The 16,868-nt window shown below is 35.7% G+C and overlaps 1 protein-coding gene across 4 annotated transcripts in view; it reads left to right on the top strand.

The window, feature by feature from the left end:
* EXOC4 (exocyst complex component 4) overlaps window positions 1-16,868 on the top strand; it is a 1,166,755-nt gene that overhangs the window by 659,455 nt on the left and 490,432 nt on the right. For all 4 annotated transcript variants that reach the window (XM_069087253.1, XM_069087255.1, XM_069087256.1 and 1 more), the window contains one exon: window positions 7,840-7,936. In XM_069087253.1, coding sequence (XP_068943354.1) covers window positions 7,840-7,936 — 97 coding nt within the window. The remainder of the gene's footprint in view (window positions 1-7,839; window positions 7,937-16,868) is intronic.

The following is a 16,868-nucleotide window of genomic DNA, read 5'->3' on the forward strand; positions in this document are numbered from 1 at the left end:
TATCTATCTATCTATCTATCTATCTATCTATCTATCTATCTATCTATCTATCTATCTATCTCTCTGTCAGTCTGTCTCTCTATCTTTTATACTGGATTTATTAAGGTGGTACCGTGGGAACAGCTGGTACAAAACAGTGTCCCCAAAATCTGTGAAACATTCTCCTACAAGTAGTCTGTCAATAAAAAGATGCTTCCCTCCTCCCTTCTTCCAATCCCTTAGGAATATCCCTAGATCTCTGTCAGAAAGTAGTATGTGAATTTTGAAGATTTGATTCAACAGTGGTAGTGAGAACTAGGATAAATGTCTCTGAACATGTATTACAAGTGACATTGTCTAGTCCAGCTCCTTGTTTTATAGTTACATAAGGACACTGGTTAAGAGAAGTGTTCAAATCATAGAAGTAGTTAATGACTACTTAGATCAATCTTGGTCTGCATCTGTTCTTTTATTTATTTATTTATTTATTTATTTATTTTTGCTTTTGGCAGTTGGGGTTAAGTGACTTGCCCAAGGTAACACGGCTAGTTTTTTTTTTTTATTAAGTGTCTGAGACTGGATTTGAACTCAGGTCGTCCTGACTCCAGGGCCAGTGCTCTATTCACTGCACCTCCATCTGTTCTTGATAGGATTTGTGAGGGAAAGGGGACTAAGAAAAGGTAGTTAAAATCCAAGAAGGGAAAAATGCTCAGTAAGGTTAGACATAAGGTTTTGGAGAAAGGGGGGAAATATACATACAAAGTGGTTAGGTTCTGTAGTATTAGTATTCTAGATCAGGTACATCAGGGGTTAAATAGATAATTTTTGTGGGCTGGGCTTAGACCTTAAGCACCAATTATATTATTGATTATAAGGGGAAAATACTTCCTGACTTTCAAGTAACCAGCTTAGAAATAAACTTTAAAGACACGATTTATTTATAAATTGAGAACTATATTGATTTTTTAAAGATGTCCATTATAGCCATCTTCATCAGCAACTAATGTTTATTATATAGTTATCAGGAGTATATGACTGCATTAACTTTATTATCCTCAAATTTGTGAGCAACATTACATATAACATTGGATACCCATTTCGGGTTGCCTCCTAAGTAATAGCAGAGTTATTTCATGTAAATATGAAAGTATGCAAGATGCATTTAGTTCTCAAATGTGGTGGAAGTCACCCTTTGGAAGAGTATCTTATGCCAATAATATATGACTCATTTCTGTCTTCCTTCTTCATTGTTTTCTTACTGATAAAGTGGAATGCATTGAGTACATACTGTGGAAAAATTTTAATGCCTGGTGTTTAGAAATGTTCTTTAGAACCATAGAACACTGGGATTGAAAGGAATTGTAGAGATCATGATATTTCTTCTCTCTTACTTAGTAGGCAAGGGGAAGTCACTTGCCCATGGTTACCCCCTTAGTTATCATCAGAGCCAGAATGCTAATCCAGGTATCCTGACTTCCAACACAGGAATGCTTTCACTGTTCCCAACTCATTAATAGTCCAGTAAGTGGAGCATTGAGCTTGGAATCATACATAGCAGTAATGTTAACAGCTGACGAAGTACATAGTGCTATAAGGTTTACAAGACTTTTTGCATAAACTAGCTCATTTCAAGCCTTACAAGATCCTATTTTTGGGAGGTTAAGGGGGTGTTGATATATAGTCATTATTATTTTCTCTTTTGCTGATGAGAAAACTAAGGCTCAGAGAAAGCATCTTGCCCATGGTCACATCTGTGACCATGATCTGAAAGATCTGTCAAAATCTAAACCCAGATATTCCTGAAACAAGTCCAGCCATTTTTTTCCATCTCCAAACTGCTTCTCCAAAGTTCTTTCCTAGAGTTGCTCTTACCAATTAATGAATTAAAATGTATTTTGTATTGAGAATATTATGTGTATTTGTGTCTTCTACATCCTACTAAGACATTACCTTCTTTAACCCACTAGAAGTCATCACCACCTAATCCTGTGCTTTGCCTTTTGCTTTCACATTTTTAACAACTCCTTATCTAATTAATGATTAGTAGTAATTAAAACTTTGAGGGAGAAGACTTATTTTAGTCTCTTTTACAAATGCTGGCTCCACGCTTGTGTAATGTTGCCAACCAGATAAGACAGATGTGTTTTATTCATTGCTATAAAGTTAGTCCCAGTCGATGATAATCATTAGTGCGGGGTGACAGGAATAACACCCTTTTCTTAATTTGAACCTGCATTTTCCTAGTTCATGCTTCAGTTGTTCATGCTTCAATTACTTCCTTGATAAGTCAGTTAGTGACTCAGTCTATTGGAAATTGCAAAGTCTTTTGTTAATAAGAATTGGATGATATCCCTTTGATGAGCTGTTTCTCCTCATAGACTTCTTCCCCAAATGTAAATTCATTTATGTATCTGTGAGCTTAATTATTTTTTAGACTATTCTAGAATGAAAATTTAGGGAGCCTACTTTTGGAAAAACTCTTCTTTTTGATAACTGTTAAGAATCTCACATTTTTATTCACTTTTTATACATTTGTATAAAATGCATAAGAATAATGTTGGACAGCAGGAAATGAAAATAAAAGTCAAATATTACTGTAATATATCTTAAACATTCTCAGGCTAACAAATTTGAGGACAGTATGTTGTTACAAATGTACTCACAGGTTCCTAATAGTAAGTAATCAACATTTTGTACATCTACCTCACTGAAATTTTTTCTCTTTACCTATTTGTTAGTGTTCATCTCAGAAATGAACTTAAGCTATCTGGTTTTCATGGTTAATTGACTTTCTACTTCTTAATGACTTGAAAAGACTTAAAACAGGAATAGGTTCTCTATGGACACATTTTGTTCCAGATAGTAAGTGTGGAATAGTGGACAGAAACCATGCCTGGCATCAAGAACACATCTGCTCAATTCCTGTTCAATTCTATCAGATACTGTACTTCTAATCACGGACAAATCAGTTAATTTCTAAGTGTACCATACAACTCTTCAAGGACTAAACTGCAGAAAAATTGCTTATCTATATTCTGATGAAATCAGATTCAAATCTACTACCACCCCCAACAAACTACTTATAACATTTATTTATGAAAATACATATTGATCAAAGCAAGAGACAGACTTAATAGCAGTAGTGTGTTTCTAAATGTTTAGCAACCAGTTCTCTGGAAAAAATGCACACACAACATAATTTTGGATTTTATCTGAATTATCATCGTGTTCTTCATCACTTTCTTAAGTCTAGAAAATCAGCAAAACGATATATCAAGCTCGGATTTGGAGCATTTACCAATTTCTGAGGTATAGATGCTCACCTTGAAAATTTAACAATGGGCTCTAATAAAATGGATCGAAACTGACTCTCCAGCATACCTGTGTTTAGTAGTTGCTGACATTCTGAATAATGATTGATTTTAACTTTATGGAAATCAAAGCTTTGGATTCTTTTAAATAATCCATTTCTATTCACCATTAAAAATATAAGAAAATACAGAGAAATAGAAATAACTAACTTCATAACATTTTTAAATAAAAGGACCTTTTCTTTATATGGTATGCATTTCCTGAGTAGCTCATAGTAACCTTAGAAGTATCCAGTATTCCTTGCTTTCAGTTCTGAGTCACTCGAGTCATCCTGTCATGCTCTCATTTTTTGAACCAGAAAATATAATTGGATTCATTTCCCCCCCCCCATCCTTGTGTTATATGTATTTCACACATAACACCATTGTCAATTTTTCTTTTATTTCAACTATCTATCATCATTCAAATTTTTCTTTGGTGTCTATCACCAGAGTTGCCCATCACCTAGGCATTCTGACAGAGAAGATAAAGCTATAAACATAATAAATGAGGGACAGGGAAAATCTACTTTTTCTCTCTGCTCTTTTGGAGATTGAATAGCATGTTACTTGAGAATGTCCATGACAGATACTTCCAGGTTATTGGATTAGTGAAAGGCTCAAGAAGAGAGTCAAGTCTTGTTTTTCAGACTGAATATTGACATTTTTGCCATTGAATTTTGCCCCCTTCCCTGATCTATATTGTTGTTGCCTACTGACTTCTTATCCATTCTGTATTTCTCCATGATTCTAGCACATGGTTCACAGTATTTTGTGCTAACCATTCTGCTCATATCATCCTCAGAGACTTCAGTATACACATTGGTCACTCTTCTGTCACCCTGCCTTCACAGTTTTTTGAATCCCTCCACTCTCAAGACCATCCATTTCTGCCATATCTAATTCACTTACTCTGTGGGTGGTCATAACTTAGCACTAACCATCACTTGAAAATGTCTTTTTAAAATCCTGGATTCTAAGATTCTCTTCTTCTCCACAACTCTTCACCCCCTTACTCCTTTCATACTCTCATTTCTCGTGATCCTTTCATTGTTCTGGTTTTGTGAGTCCTGATCCTTCAACTACTTTAGTCAATATGCCCTCATTTCCATTCTTCAGTCCCTGACCACTGTCCATTGTTCCTACCTTTGAACTGTGAAATACTTCTGGAGGAAATCATAAAATTTTGACCTTTGGTACTAGATCCATTATGAATTGAAACTATCTAACCTCACCTGTCCTGTGACAACTTCTTGGCAATTTTTAGTCACCTCTTACTGACTCCTGATTTTATCATATACAGTAGCTGTTCCAACCTTCTACCCCTATCCCTCTTCTCAGGAACTGACCTCACCTGTTTTGCTGAGAATATTGAAACTATCTGATGTGAGCTCTCTACTCTTCATTCTTATTAATGCCTTCTGCTCCTTTCTTCCAGTGTCAGAACAAAAGGCCTTCCTTCTTGTTAAATCCAATACCTCTATTCACACCTTAAGGCCCATTACCTCCAGTCTCTCTGTAAGCTTGTTGTTTCTTTCTTCAATTGCTTGTTTCTTCTTTCTCTTCCTCTCTCCTGGATCCTTGTACTCAATCTACAAGCATGGCTTTTTATGATTAATTAGCTTTCTACTTCTTAGTGACTTAAAAAGACTTCCAACAGGAATAGGTTCTTTATGGACACATTTTGTCCCAGATAGTGTGGAATAGTGGATAGAAATCCTGCCTGGCATTAAGAAGACCTCTGTTTAACTCCTGTTTAATTTTGTCAGATACTGTACTTATAACCATGGGAAAATTAGTTTAATTTAATATATCCTGAAAAGACTTTCTTTCCCTGAGACTGCCATCAAGTTATCATACTAATTTTCTTCTCTCTTTTACTGCCATATTCCTTGTAAAAGTAATCTATGCTTGTTGCTTCCCATTTATCATTTCCCCATTCCTTTTTTACCCCCTTGAAAAGCTGGAAAACAAAGCATCGTTTCCTTTATGTTAAACGGAACAAGGCAATGTATAAAGCAGGAGTTTAGGGAAAGATCAGGCATTCCTTGATGGGATATTCTGAAGACTACACCTAAGAGGAAGAATTTATACTTCTTGAAGGAAGAATAGGATTCAGATGGCCAGAGAGTTGGTCTGAGAGGCTTTGGCACATAGAGAGTGAATGGAGAGAGGGTAGAAGCAGTGTAGTTTGAGAAAAGACCTCAAAGGAGAATTTATGGGGTATGTTCAGGAACTAATTAGGAGACTAATTTGCTGGTTTCTGAGGTGTGGCTGGATTCATTTAGTGAGCAACAAATGAGTCCTAAAAGAAGTTTTTATATTGAACAAATTGCTGTGTTTATTTGGTGGGGTTGTGTTGGGTTAATAAAGAATTACTTATGCTTGTTTTTGGAAAAGATTTCTCTTTTATATATTGATATTTAGTGATTCAAAATAAGCTTCTAATATTCTTTCAAAGTTGTATAGGTTATTGAGTCTGTTGGGACAAAAAAAATATAGTTGTGTGTCTTAGGATTGGCAGTGAAGAATGGAGATAGAAAGGAAGGGGAAGATGATTGACTAGGAAAGTAGACATGTGCTATTTTTTTTCTTTTTGCATTTGTTCCCTGTCTTCCTTAGTGGTGAGTTTTATTTATTTATTTTTTAAATCAGAAAAGTAGCTTCCTTACCAATCTGGGTACTTTTGACCCAGTGGCTTCATTGAACATGTAGGCATACCCTACCTTTACTTTGTACTTAATGACTCAAAATCTGTATTTTCAATGGGGAGAGAAAAGTTTCTCAGCTTGCCATCTAGGACTGAACATCACATTTTGTATACAAGCCTCTTATAAACAAACAAATGAAAAATTAGTACTCAGTAGAAATATTATGGTAAACATCTGTCTACATCCATATTTCCCAAAATAATTTGTCCACAGAACAATTCGGGTTTAAAATGTATTTCTGGGGGGCAGCTAGGTGGTGCAGTGAATAGAGCACCAGCCCTAGAGTCAGGAGGACTTGAGTTCAAATGTGGCCTCAGACACTTAACACTTGCTAGCTGTGTGACTTTGGGCAAGTCACTTACCCCTAATTTACCTGCCTTCCCCCCTCCAAAAGTAAAATATATTTCTGAAACCTACAAATTCTGATCTGACATTTGAAGTAAACCTATTTTGTAAAATTGGGAAAGGAAAATAGTTTTCATACCAGAAGATTGTCAAATTTAATAACCATTTTTGATATATAATTTTATACTTAATTTTCTAGTGGGGAAATACCTGTTGCATAAGGATGCTCTTCCATGTAGGAGATCCATATTTTTACATAGAGCACAATTTAGCAAATGTCTATGGAGACACTTAGCTTTCTGATAAATATGATACTGTTTCATTGACTTCTGAGCCTTGAAATTGTATGCAAATATAGGTCAGTTTCCAGTTTGTTTCTTATAGCATTCAAATAGTTGATATACTTTAAAGAAATAAAAATAAATTATGCTTAACTTACCAACAAGTTAAGCATAATTTATTTTTATTTTATAAAGCATAGTTTTAAAAATTTGTGTCTAGCACCATTGAAAAAAAGCATTAGAATAACATTTGCAAATGGTGGTTGTATGTTTGTGTTTCAGAATTTAAAGTGATGTGATGCTAATTAAGGTGCAGTGCAGATGGACATTCCCCTTATTTTGAGAAGTAGGGTCAAATTCTTGAATTAGTAGCAGTGTGTTAGTAGGAATTGTATCTGAGAGCTGGAAGGGATTTTAGAGACCATCAGGCTCATGCTCTTCATTTTACAGGATGTAAATGAGACCCAGAGAAATTTAGTGACTTCTTCAAGTGATGTGTCTATGTCAGTTTTCTAGTTAGAAGTAAAGCCGTCCAATTAATTCCTAGTTCCTTGTTCTAGCTCTAGTTTGACTTTTAGAAAGCCATGTAATGCCTTTTATCCCTTTTTGTAGTACAGTGGTATAGTGGATTAGGTACTAGACTTGGAGGAAGGAAGCCTTTGGTTCAAATCAGCTTCAGATACTTAATTCACTGTGACCCAGGTGAAATTGCTTAACCTCTTGGTGCCTCAAATTTTTTCATATATAAAATGAGAAGTTTGGACCTGATGGCCTCCAAGGTCCATATCAGCTCTGAATCTGTGGTCTCATAATCCCATTTGCCTAAAAGTTACATGTAGGTTATTGGCTAAGTAATGCACTGATATCCTGCTAAGTTCAACCCTGACATTTGTTTGCCTTGTAGTTTGGGCAGAATACTTAACCTACGTGTTGCTGAAACTTCTCACCAGTGAAATAAGTATAGTTATAGCAAGTCGCCATACATGGTAGCTATGAGGAATAACAGATAAAAAAAGGTTCAGAATTATTTAATAAAGATCTTTTTTATTATTGTTCTTTTTTCAGAGAGAATGCTGCTCGCTGACAGCATGTTCCAAACTCTATGATCTTGTTTTATTCCTTGTTTCAAAAGTTACAGTTTGACAAATAAATTTTTAAAAATCTTTTTTAAAGGAGGACCTGATGACAACTTAATTGAAGGTGGAGGAACAAAATTTGTCTGCAAACCTGGAGCCCGAAACATAACTGTCATATTCCATCCATTACTCAGGTAAGGTAGAACCTATGATTGTTCTGTATTTTTAATGCTTATGCCAATGTGTTGTGTCAGTAGTGTGATTTTTCAGTATTCTACATGACCTAACAATGACCTGTTCCATTCTCTAGAGTCTTTCTATCAAAATTAGTTCATTGGAAAGAAGTAAATCATTCAAGTATCTGCTCAGATCTCAGACAGACAAGTTCCTAAGTGTTTATATTTGATATTTTTTTTTTATTTTGTCAGATAATGCATTCCTAATTTGTTTCTCCACCTGGGGGGGAGGGAACAAGGAAAATAACAATCAAATTTTCAGTGTTTTATGATGAAAACAAATGTGGGATGAAATGAAGTCTTGTGATATAAAGTATATTTTGATTTCATAAAATAGGACATAATGTTTTCTTTTTCTGTTAAAGAAATATTAATCCTGAAAATATTTATCGATACAATTACAGAAGATGATATTCTTTATTTCTCTTCTCCATCATGAATTGGAAGATATGGGTGCTGAGTATTTTCAAATAATTATCCAAATGTAATCAAACTGGTTCACTTCTTTTGGAGTATAACTTAGTTGCCTTTCATGAACTCTTTTGGGTCCCTCAGATTGCATTTCTAAGAATGTGGAATACAGTTTGATAAATGCTACTCTAATTTAACCCTGGTCTAGTTGGTATCACTTAAAAATATAGGCACTTTACTTTTTTATATTCTTATCATCATCATCATCACTAACCCTCTTTTCTCTGTATCAGAGAGAGCTTATTAAATACATTTTCTGAGAACTGTTCTGTTTGGCTAGAAATTAGACTTGGATGCTTACTTCATGAATAGCATCTTCAAGTTGAAGTCAAGAAGATCCAGGTTCAAATGCTACCTCTGACACTTGCTAGGTTTGTGTGACTCTGCCCATGTAAGTTTCTTAAGTGATCCAAAGCAAATTCCTAGAACTTTATGATTAGAATATTTATATTTGTGATCTGGTTTGTGAGGGGAGTTCTCTATCCTAAGGAAATCCTAGATCTTTTCTTTTAATATATGATACTTCTCTAGACACAGAGGGGATGGAATTATTGTTATTTGAATTTAGTCAAGCAACTGGTTATTTTGAAAATAATTCTGATTCAGAGTTTTTGCCTTAAAAAAAAAACAACCTAGTTTGAATTAAACTTATTTTTTTCCAAATCAATTTTTATGCAAGAACACACTTAAAAAAAAGTTACAAACAATAAAAAATGGAAGTTGTCAAGAAACTTTTTCAATCTTGAGACAATTTTTAAAAATAAATATCATTAAATAAATCCTTTAAGCACATATTGTATGTATGTATGCATATATAAAGAAACTGAGACCTTAATAGATGTCTACATAGGGGCTAATTGATAAAGGGCTTCTGATAATAGTTGTCATTGGTGACTTATAACCTTAGACAACTCTGTTTTAAATAATCATGGTGGTAAAAACCAACTGGCTTTGGTAATTAATTTATTGCCCTCTATTTCCCAATTACATTGATCTCTTTTAGAAGCCAGTGCTAATTGTTGAAAACAGCCTTAATTATTAAAGCCATTTCTTAACCTAAATTTAACCCTACAGCTAACCAAGAGTATGTAGAATTCACATACTTGTGTACCTTAACTATGTACTGTTTATTACTTACTTATTGTTATAAAGAATAGTTACTAGCCTTGAGTAACGGCCTTATCCAAATTTTAATGATTTTTTAAAAGCTGAAATGAAAGATTTATGCAGAATCATAGAGGTGGAAGACCATCAAGTCCAACCAGTACTTGAACTGGAATTCCCTCAGTGGTGTCCCAGATAAAGGATACAATAGTATAAGCCTCACAGCTTCTGGGTCGGCTCCACCTGCTCTAGCATGTGAAAATCTGCCTCTCTTCCTCCATTGCCCATTGCTGCCAGCTGTATTTGTCATCCTTATTACTGAGTGACACCTTCTTTCTGCATGTTTTTTAGAATTCTGATGCTATGCAGGGCATAAAACATCTTGACAAGCGTTTTGTCTTTTCTTATTTATGCTGTTTTACAAGAAAAATGTTTTCTATATTGTGATATGGGTAGCCTTTCTCCTGATTACTAAATCTTAAGGATTCTCATGTTTCCCACTGGTTTTACTTGCTTGTTTAATGTCCTCTACCTATAGAGTTATAATTGATTATTGATTAGAACTGGGGAAAATTTACTTGTAGCATTACTAAATTGTTTATCACTCATTGTGTAATGCTTAATGTAAAGCCAGAAGAGTAATATGTTCATTGCAAGGTAAGTTAATTCTTTGATAAATAGGTACCAAGTATGAACTACAAATTAGCTCATGTTGCACATAATCTCTCCAAATATCCACATTGTAGACTATCATTGGATATTCATAGAAAAACTTTTGGAACCTAAAATAACTGAAATGTTTCAATTGTATGTAGTTTCATCTTAATAACCTATATAGAATAATGGTTTTCTTTCAGATAAAAAAAGAAAAGTTGGCACTTATTATAGTATTCTATCTTTTAGCTTTAACATTTCTCTAGTGTCTGTGTTTACTTCCAGGTAGATGTGCATACTTGTTTATGGGTAGTTAGTTTAAATTTTCATGGAATTCCCTAAAGTCATCATAGGCATGGTCACAGTTTTTATAGCTTGCCAGTTGAAAATGAGACCTTTTGTGATCCCATTCAGTTGTTACCTGATAAATTTTACCTTCTGAATTTTTCTTAGGTATTTTAAGCAATATTTTCTTTGACTAAAAGGATCTGTTTGACCATTTGTGGACATAAATTAATGCAGAATTCAACAATTTTACCTTACCAAGATGCTTTATTAGAACATTCTAGATTTTCTCAGTTTCTGTCTTGCTTTATGTTTTTCTCTGCTTATCATCTTATTCCTCCCCCTACTCCCTCTGTCCCCAACCATACAAAACAAAAGCAAGTCTCTATACCTCTTAGGAAAATGTAATGAAAGTCTGTTAGCTGTTCATGTTACTCTTTTAAATGTTCACCTGCATGCAGCTAGTACCTCAAATACCTTCACCTCCCTAATGGGCCAAGCTCTATCTTTCTTATTAAATGTAAGACTTGTTAAATTAATTTTTATGGCATTTTAAAGAAGCTTGCTTATTAAAAGGTAAATAATCATTACAAACATTTAAACAGAAAAGGTTTGCTATTCTTATGCCTAATCTTTTAGCAAATCAAAATGTTTTTGTCCTGTGGTAGGACACACTTTTGATATGAGTTATTTAAAATTAGAGTCTTTATTTTGAGTTTGTCATTGTGCTTGGAACAGTGTTCCAGATGTCTGCCTTCTTTCCTTAAACTTTGCACACACCATTTTCATCCATTTTGATAACCAAAAATATTGACTCTATAAATTTCTCAAAGTTGGTCTTGAATTTCTGTAGTTGATATTATTTTCTATTTTAAAAAATGTTAGAAGGACAACTTCTGCTAGGGCTCACATATCTCAGAAAGCTGCCATTTTAAACAAAATATGTACCAAGTCACCAGCAGTTACAGTTGATCAGCCTTGCTTCCTTTTGCCACAGATCTACAAAAATACCATATTATTTACTAGCCATAAAATTTGAATGTTGTTCCTCTAAAGACACAGATGGGTTAAAAATGTTTGTCACATGATTCTAGTCAATCAGAAAGTTACTTTAAAGACTAGTTGAATTTAAAGTTGTTTTCTTAAAAATACATTTGAAGAATGTGTAAATCACCAGTAACCAAGTTCATGAACTTACTTTTTAAAGAAATCCGATAGCATTTAGGATCCTGTCCCTTTCAGAATGCGCCCCACCCCCACCCCAATCTAGGACTGTTGTTGATTTCATCTCATGAATAGAGCTTCCACTCCTCTACTCTCCCCCTTCATTCATTACTCCATGAAATACAGTAACCCCTTCGTTTATACTTAATGGCAAGTAATAACTTATTTAAATTATATACTCAATGTATGTTCCTAAGATCTTTGTCCTAGCCCATTATTGTCTCTTTTAGAGTGTAAAACTAGAAAGCAGGGGGCATATGTCTTCAGCTCACTTTATATTATACATTGCTTAGTGAAGCATCATATATAATTAGACACCTAATGAATGCTTTTGGTGATAAGAGGTCATCTAATCTATTTCCTTGCCTGTGGGCCCAACCGAACAAAGACCATTGCAGATAGATGGCTTCCTATCCTCTTCTTAAATGGATTCCATAATCTCTTCTTGAGAAGTACAGACCCTGAAGATGCTCTCCCTTTGTTTTCTACCTAGATATTTGTCATTTGTCAACTTTCACCAGAAGCCTTCGGGAGAAATGGATGAGTTCATTTTGATTAATGGAATTTACTTTATCCTCCTGGGCCTTTAATTTAGGGGTGGGAAGGGAAATATGGTAATGATGAAGCTTGTATGACATATTTTTTTTCCCTTTTGACGTGCATATTTGGTCTGCATTTAGATTTCCTCGTTGCATAAATGACTAGTAATTAATAGCTGCTATGTAAATAAACCTTCAGTGAATTAAGCATATTTCATAGAGACATCTAAACACCTTCTGACACAAAGTGACACTTGTTATAATGAGCTGCACAAAGGGATCATTTGTCAGAGGTATTCCGATATTACTCTGACTGGTATTAGTAGTACAAGTACAAAGGGGAAATTCCCTTTTTTCTTCTATTTAATTTCTTCTTCACATCTTTTACCAAGATTGGCAACTGGGTGCTAAGCAGATCTGGTTTCTGACTGAGCCTACTTTCATTGTAATTCCTATATGATTCTGGGCTGTTAAATAAGACATTTTGAGCTTAATTTTCTCATCTTTAAAATGGGGATGATAATAAACAATCTCTGTTGTTTATCTCACAGCCTTTTATGGGATCAACAAGATAATTTATGCAAAAATGCTTTGTAATAGCAAAATTTCATACAAATATAAAGGCTCATTTCTATTTTCACTTTTTAATGAAATGTACTGTGGTAAAATAATTGTTTTCTAGTTTAGTATTGTTCTTAATGACTGGCAACTGAAGGCTCTTGAAATCCTTTGTCAACTTCTTTATTTCATAGGAAAGTTATTTGACTAGGTTAAATTTGCAAATGCAGTCAGCATCTTGGATTTGTCATAATTGTTTGTACCTGCCATCTCACAAATGCATGCTTTTGGTTATATGCTAATTAAGAAAGTGACACTGGGAGGCAGCTATGTGGCTTAGTGAATAGAACACTGGCCCTGGAGTCAGGAGGACCTGAGTTCAAATTCAGCTTCAGACACTTAACACTTACTGGCTGTGTGACCTTGGGCAAGTCACTTAACCCCAATTGCCATGCACTCCCCCTCTGTTCCACCCCCCAAAAAACCAACAACAACATCAACAGAAAGTGACACTGGCTCACATTCCATCGCCACTGTGGGGAGAAAATGCAAAGCTAGACTGTGAATTAACAATATAAGGCACATAAGCTAAGTGGAGGGATGGCAAGGAGGATGGCCTTCAAAGAGAGAATGATCCTGGTTATAAACGGGAGAGAACATGGCATAGTGGAGAGAGATCACCTTGAAGGCAGGAAACCCTGGGTTCATGTCTTGTCTCTGATACTTGCTGGCTACATGACTGAACAAATCACAGCCCCTTAGAGCTCCATAAATCTCTTAACAAAATAAGTTGCAGGGCAGGTACAGGCTTGCATTAGTAGAGGGAGTTTCTTCCCCCAGGAGTTCTCTACATCAGTGAAATCAGATCATTTTGGTTTTTTTGTTATTATTATATAAAAGCAATCGGGGTTAAGTAACTTGCTCAAGGTTACATGGCCAGTTATTTCTGGGTGTGGTGCTGAGTATCTGAGCCTGGGTTTCGATCTGCAGGTCATCCTGACACTGGAGCCAGTGCTCTTACTCACTGAGCCACCTGGCCGCCCCTGGAAGGTCATTTTCTAACCCTATAACTGAAGGGAGTAAATAGTTCATTTTTTCCTCACCCAACTCCTAACTGTGCAATTGGGTCAGATTAAGAAAGTTGGAGCACTGAATGGTTCCCTTCATCTGAGACTGAACAGGAAGGAGAACTTACTGTATACTTTTAGATGACTTTCAGAAGGCCAGAAGGGATCAGGAGTCTTAATACTTTGAAATTTGGCAGGCTCAGTGATATATCTTTAAAAAAACACACATTGGGTGTTCTCTTTGCTTGTTTGCTTCAGCTGGCTTTTGAAAGTCACTTGATTCTTCAGGGTAATAATCACTATACATATGCTTTATGAAGTATGTTGATTACCAGATAATTGATGAACAGATGTTTCATGTCTTAGGGGTAGCTGAGGAGAGGCAGGAGGCTAAAGATGTTGACAGTGATGGCATTTGAGATTGTGAAAATGCCAATGATCCTCCTCTTGTTGACTAGTAGTTGGACCCTGAGTATAGGGCAGTGAGCATCTCTCTTTATCAAGTACAGCTATACTTCATTAAGATCAGACAGCAATTAAAAGTGTTTGGGCATGGAACACAAAGTCCAGCACTCACTGGGTGAAAAGACTAGTTGGTGTCAGAACGAGGGGCACTGAGCTGTCAGGTACCCAGTTTTCTTGCTGGGCAGCATCCATGCTTGCCAGCTGTCTTGCTGCCTTAAGGTATAACTGCAGTAGAATAGTCAAGTTATAATCACATCATCTAATTACAGAGAAGGATAACATGTTGAAATTAAAGCATCTTGGGGCAGCTGGGTGGTGCAACAAGTAGAACACTGGCCCTGGAGTCAGGGGGACATGAGATCAAATTTGGCCTCGGACATTTAAGAGTTACTAGCTGTGTTACCTTGGGCAAGTCACTTAACCCCAATCGCCCTGCCTTCCCCCCTCCAACTAAAAGGGAAAAAAAAGAAAAAAGTTAAAACATCTTGCTAGAGCTTGAAACCAATAATTGTATGGGAAGCTATCTTAGGGATACACTTTTCTGATCACGGTTGTTCATCAGCTCTGGCATGTGTATTAATGTGAGAAGGGGTTGAAGTTATGATTTGTGAATATGGCAGAAATAAGGCATAGGCCATCACAAAGCATCATCAGAGAGGGCAGCTTCCAAGGAGCCATTTATAACTGCAAAGTGATTTTGCAAAAATAAATTCCACTGATAGCTTAAATTTTTCTCTCAAAATAGCATTTTGTTCATCATTAGTAGTTTGTGCTAAAAGGGTTTATTAAAATGTAGTCATGCTATTAACAAACAAAAGTCAGGATTGTAGAAGAATCGTGTGCATACCACAATCTTTCTGGAATGAAAGAGTGTACTTTTTTGAAGTAAAAGGAGGCTATTTTGGCTCCTTAGAAGAGTAATTTGTCTTGACTAAAAAGCTTTTCTGTTTTAAATAAAGAGGCCAATGATTCACTCTTTTCAGCTAGTTGAGCCCTTACCTGCTCTTTCCCTCAGAGGATATCTCTGTCACAGAGGTTACCATTTGCCTTCATTTAGCTGTCCAGTCTCTCTGGTCCCACAATAAGATAAATAAGAAAACATTACCATGGAGAGAGAAGACAACGGGAAGAATCAAAACAAACAAACCTAAAGAAACAACTAGGAGACCTTTGGAGAAATTAAATTACTTCAAAGATATAGAGAACCATATGAAACTTCATGTCGGAATCTCAATGTATATAGAATTACACAAGTCTAAGTAATCATTGGGGGATCAAATCTCTATTCTAGGTCTTAAATGTTCTGTGTTTTGTTTACCTGAGTAAGATAAAGAATCTTTTGAAAAGACATTAGACCACGTAAATTGGTTTTCTAAAGTGCAATGGGAAATGTATGTGGAGACCTCAAAAGGAGATTTATTTACTTGGGGAGAAGTTACAGTGCAGCAGATATAATTTATTGAGTACCTACTTAGTTAAGAACCCTGTCCAGGATAGTGGGGGAGGCAAAGCAGTTTAGATAAGGCACTGTCTCTGCCAATAAGCTTAGCGTCTAGGAGGACCACACCAATAAAAATAACTATGATCTTGGCATTAAAGATGAATTACAGAGGTACATAAGGTCTGAGAGAGAAGGCTGTTCTCAACCATATCAGGAAAGTTTGGGGAGGAGTTGGCGTTTGATTTTCAATTCAAAGGCTGTGTTAGTATTTGATAGGCAAAGTGAAGAGTGGAAGATATTTCAGACCTAGAGAACAGTTTGAACAGAGGTACAAGGTGAGAAAGTCCAATGTGTGTTTTGGGCCATCATGCAAATTTGGTGCTGTAGGTGCAGGGAAAGGCAGCTTAGGGACTCAGCTGCAAAAAACCCGGTGGATTTCAAGTTTCTCACAAAAAAAAAATGCATATGATTAGAATCCTTGAGTATATTTGAAATTGCTGCAAAGGATTTCTGACATCTATACATTTTGTAATCCAAACAAATTTAGCAGAATATGGATTGGCTGGAGTCCAGGGAGCCTTTTTGCAGGTTTATTCTGTAGCTTGTGAAAAAGACCCTGCCATCCAAGACTTCTCTCCAATGTTGGCTATGTCACTGGTGTGTTTTACTTACTGTTTAGTTCTAGAAGGAGAAGGGGGATGGGAACTTTTAAAAATATAAACCCAGTAAGGTAAATAAGCCAGGGATTTTCAAAAGCTTTTTTGGTTTGGCAGCTGTGATGATGACAAGTACTTGTTCTTGTCTCAGTAAGAAGACTTGCTCCACTTGGGTGTTTCTTCCTTATTCTGTGACTTTCTGGAGCAAGTATGTTACTTGTCCTCAGCTATATTGGTAACACCTCTATGGGGCTTCCTCTATACTTGCTGCACCTAGCCTAGTGTGGTAGAATTCATGAAAAGTTATACGGAAAGAAGAGACCCCTTTTTCTTATCTTCATCTTTCATAGTTATCTAAGGTCATGGAGATATATGAAGGTTAGCTTCAGGACAGATGGGGATATTTTCCTTCCCCTTTGCTAACCC

Source organism: Petaurus breviceps, unplaced genomic scaffold, assembly GCF_028583685.1.
Source record: "Petaurus breviceps papuanus isolate PSGF00001 unplaced genomic scaffold, PetGlider_PUasm1.0 181, whole genome shotgun sequence".
Lineage (NCBI taxonomy): Eukaryota > Metazoa > Chordata > Mammalia > Diprotodontia > Petauridae > Petaurus > Petaurus breviceps.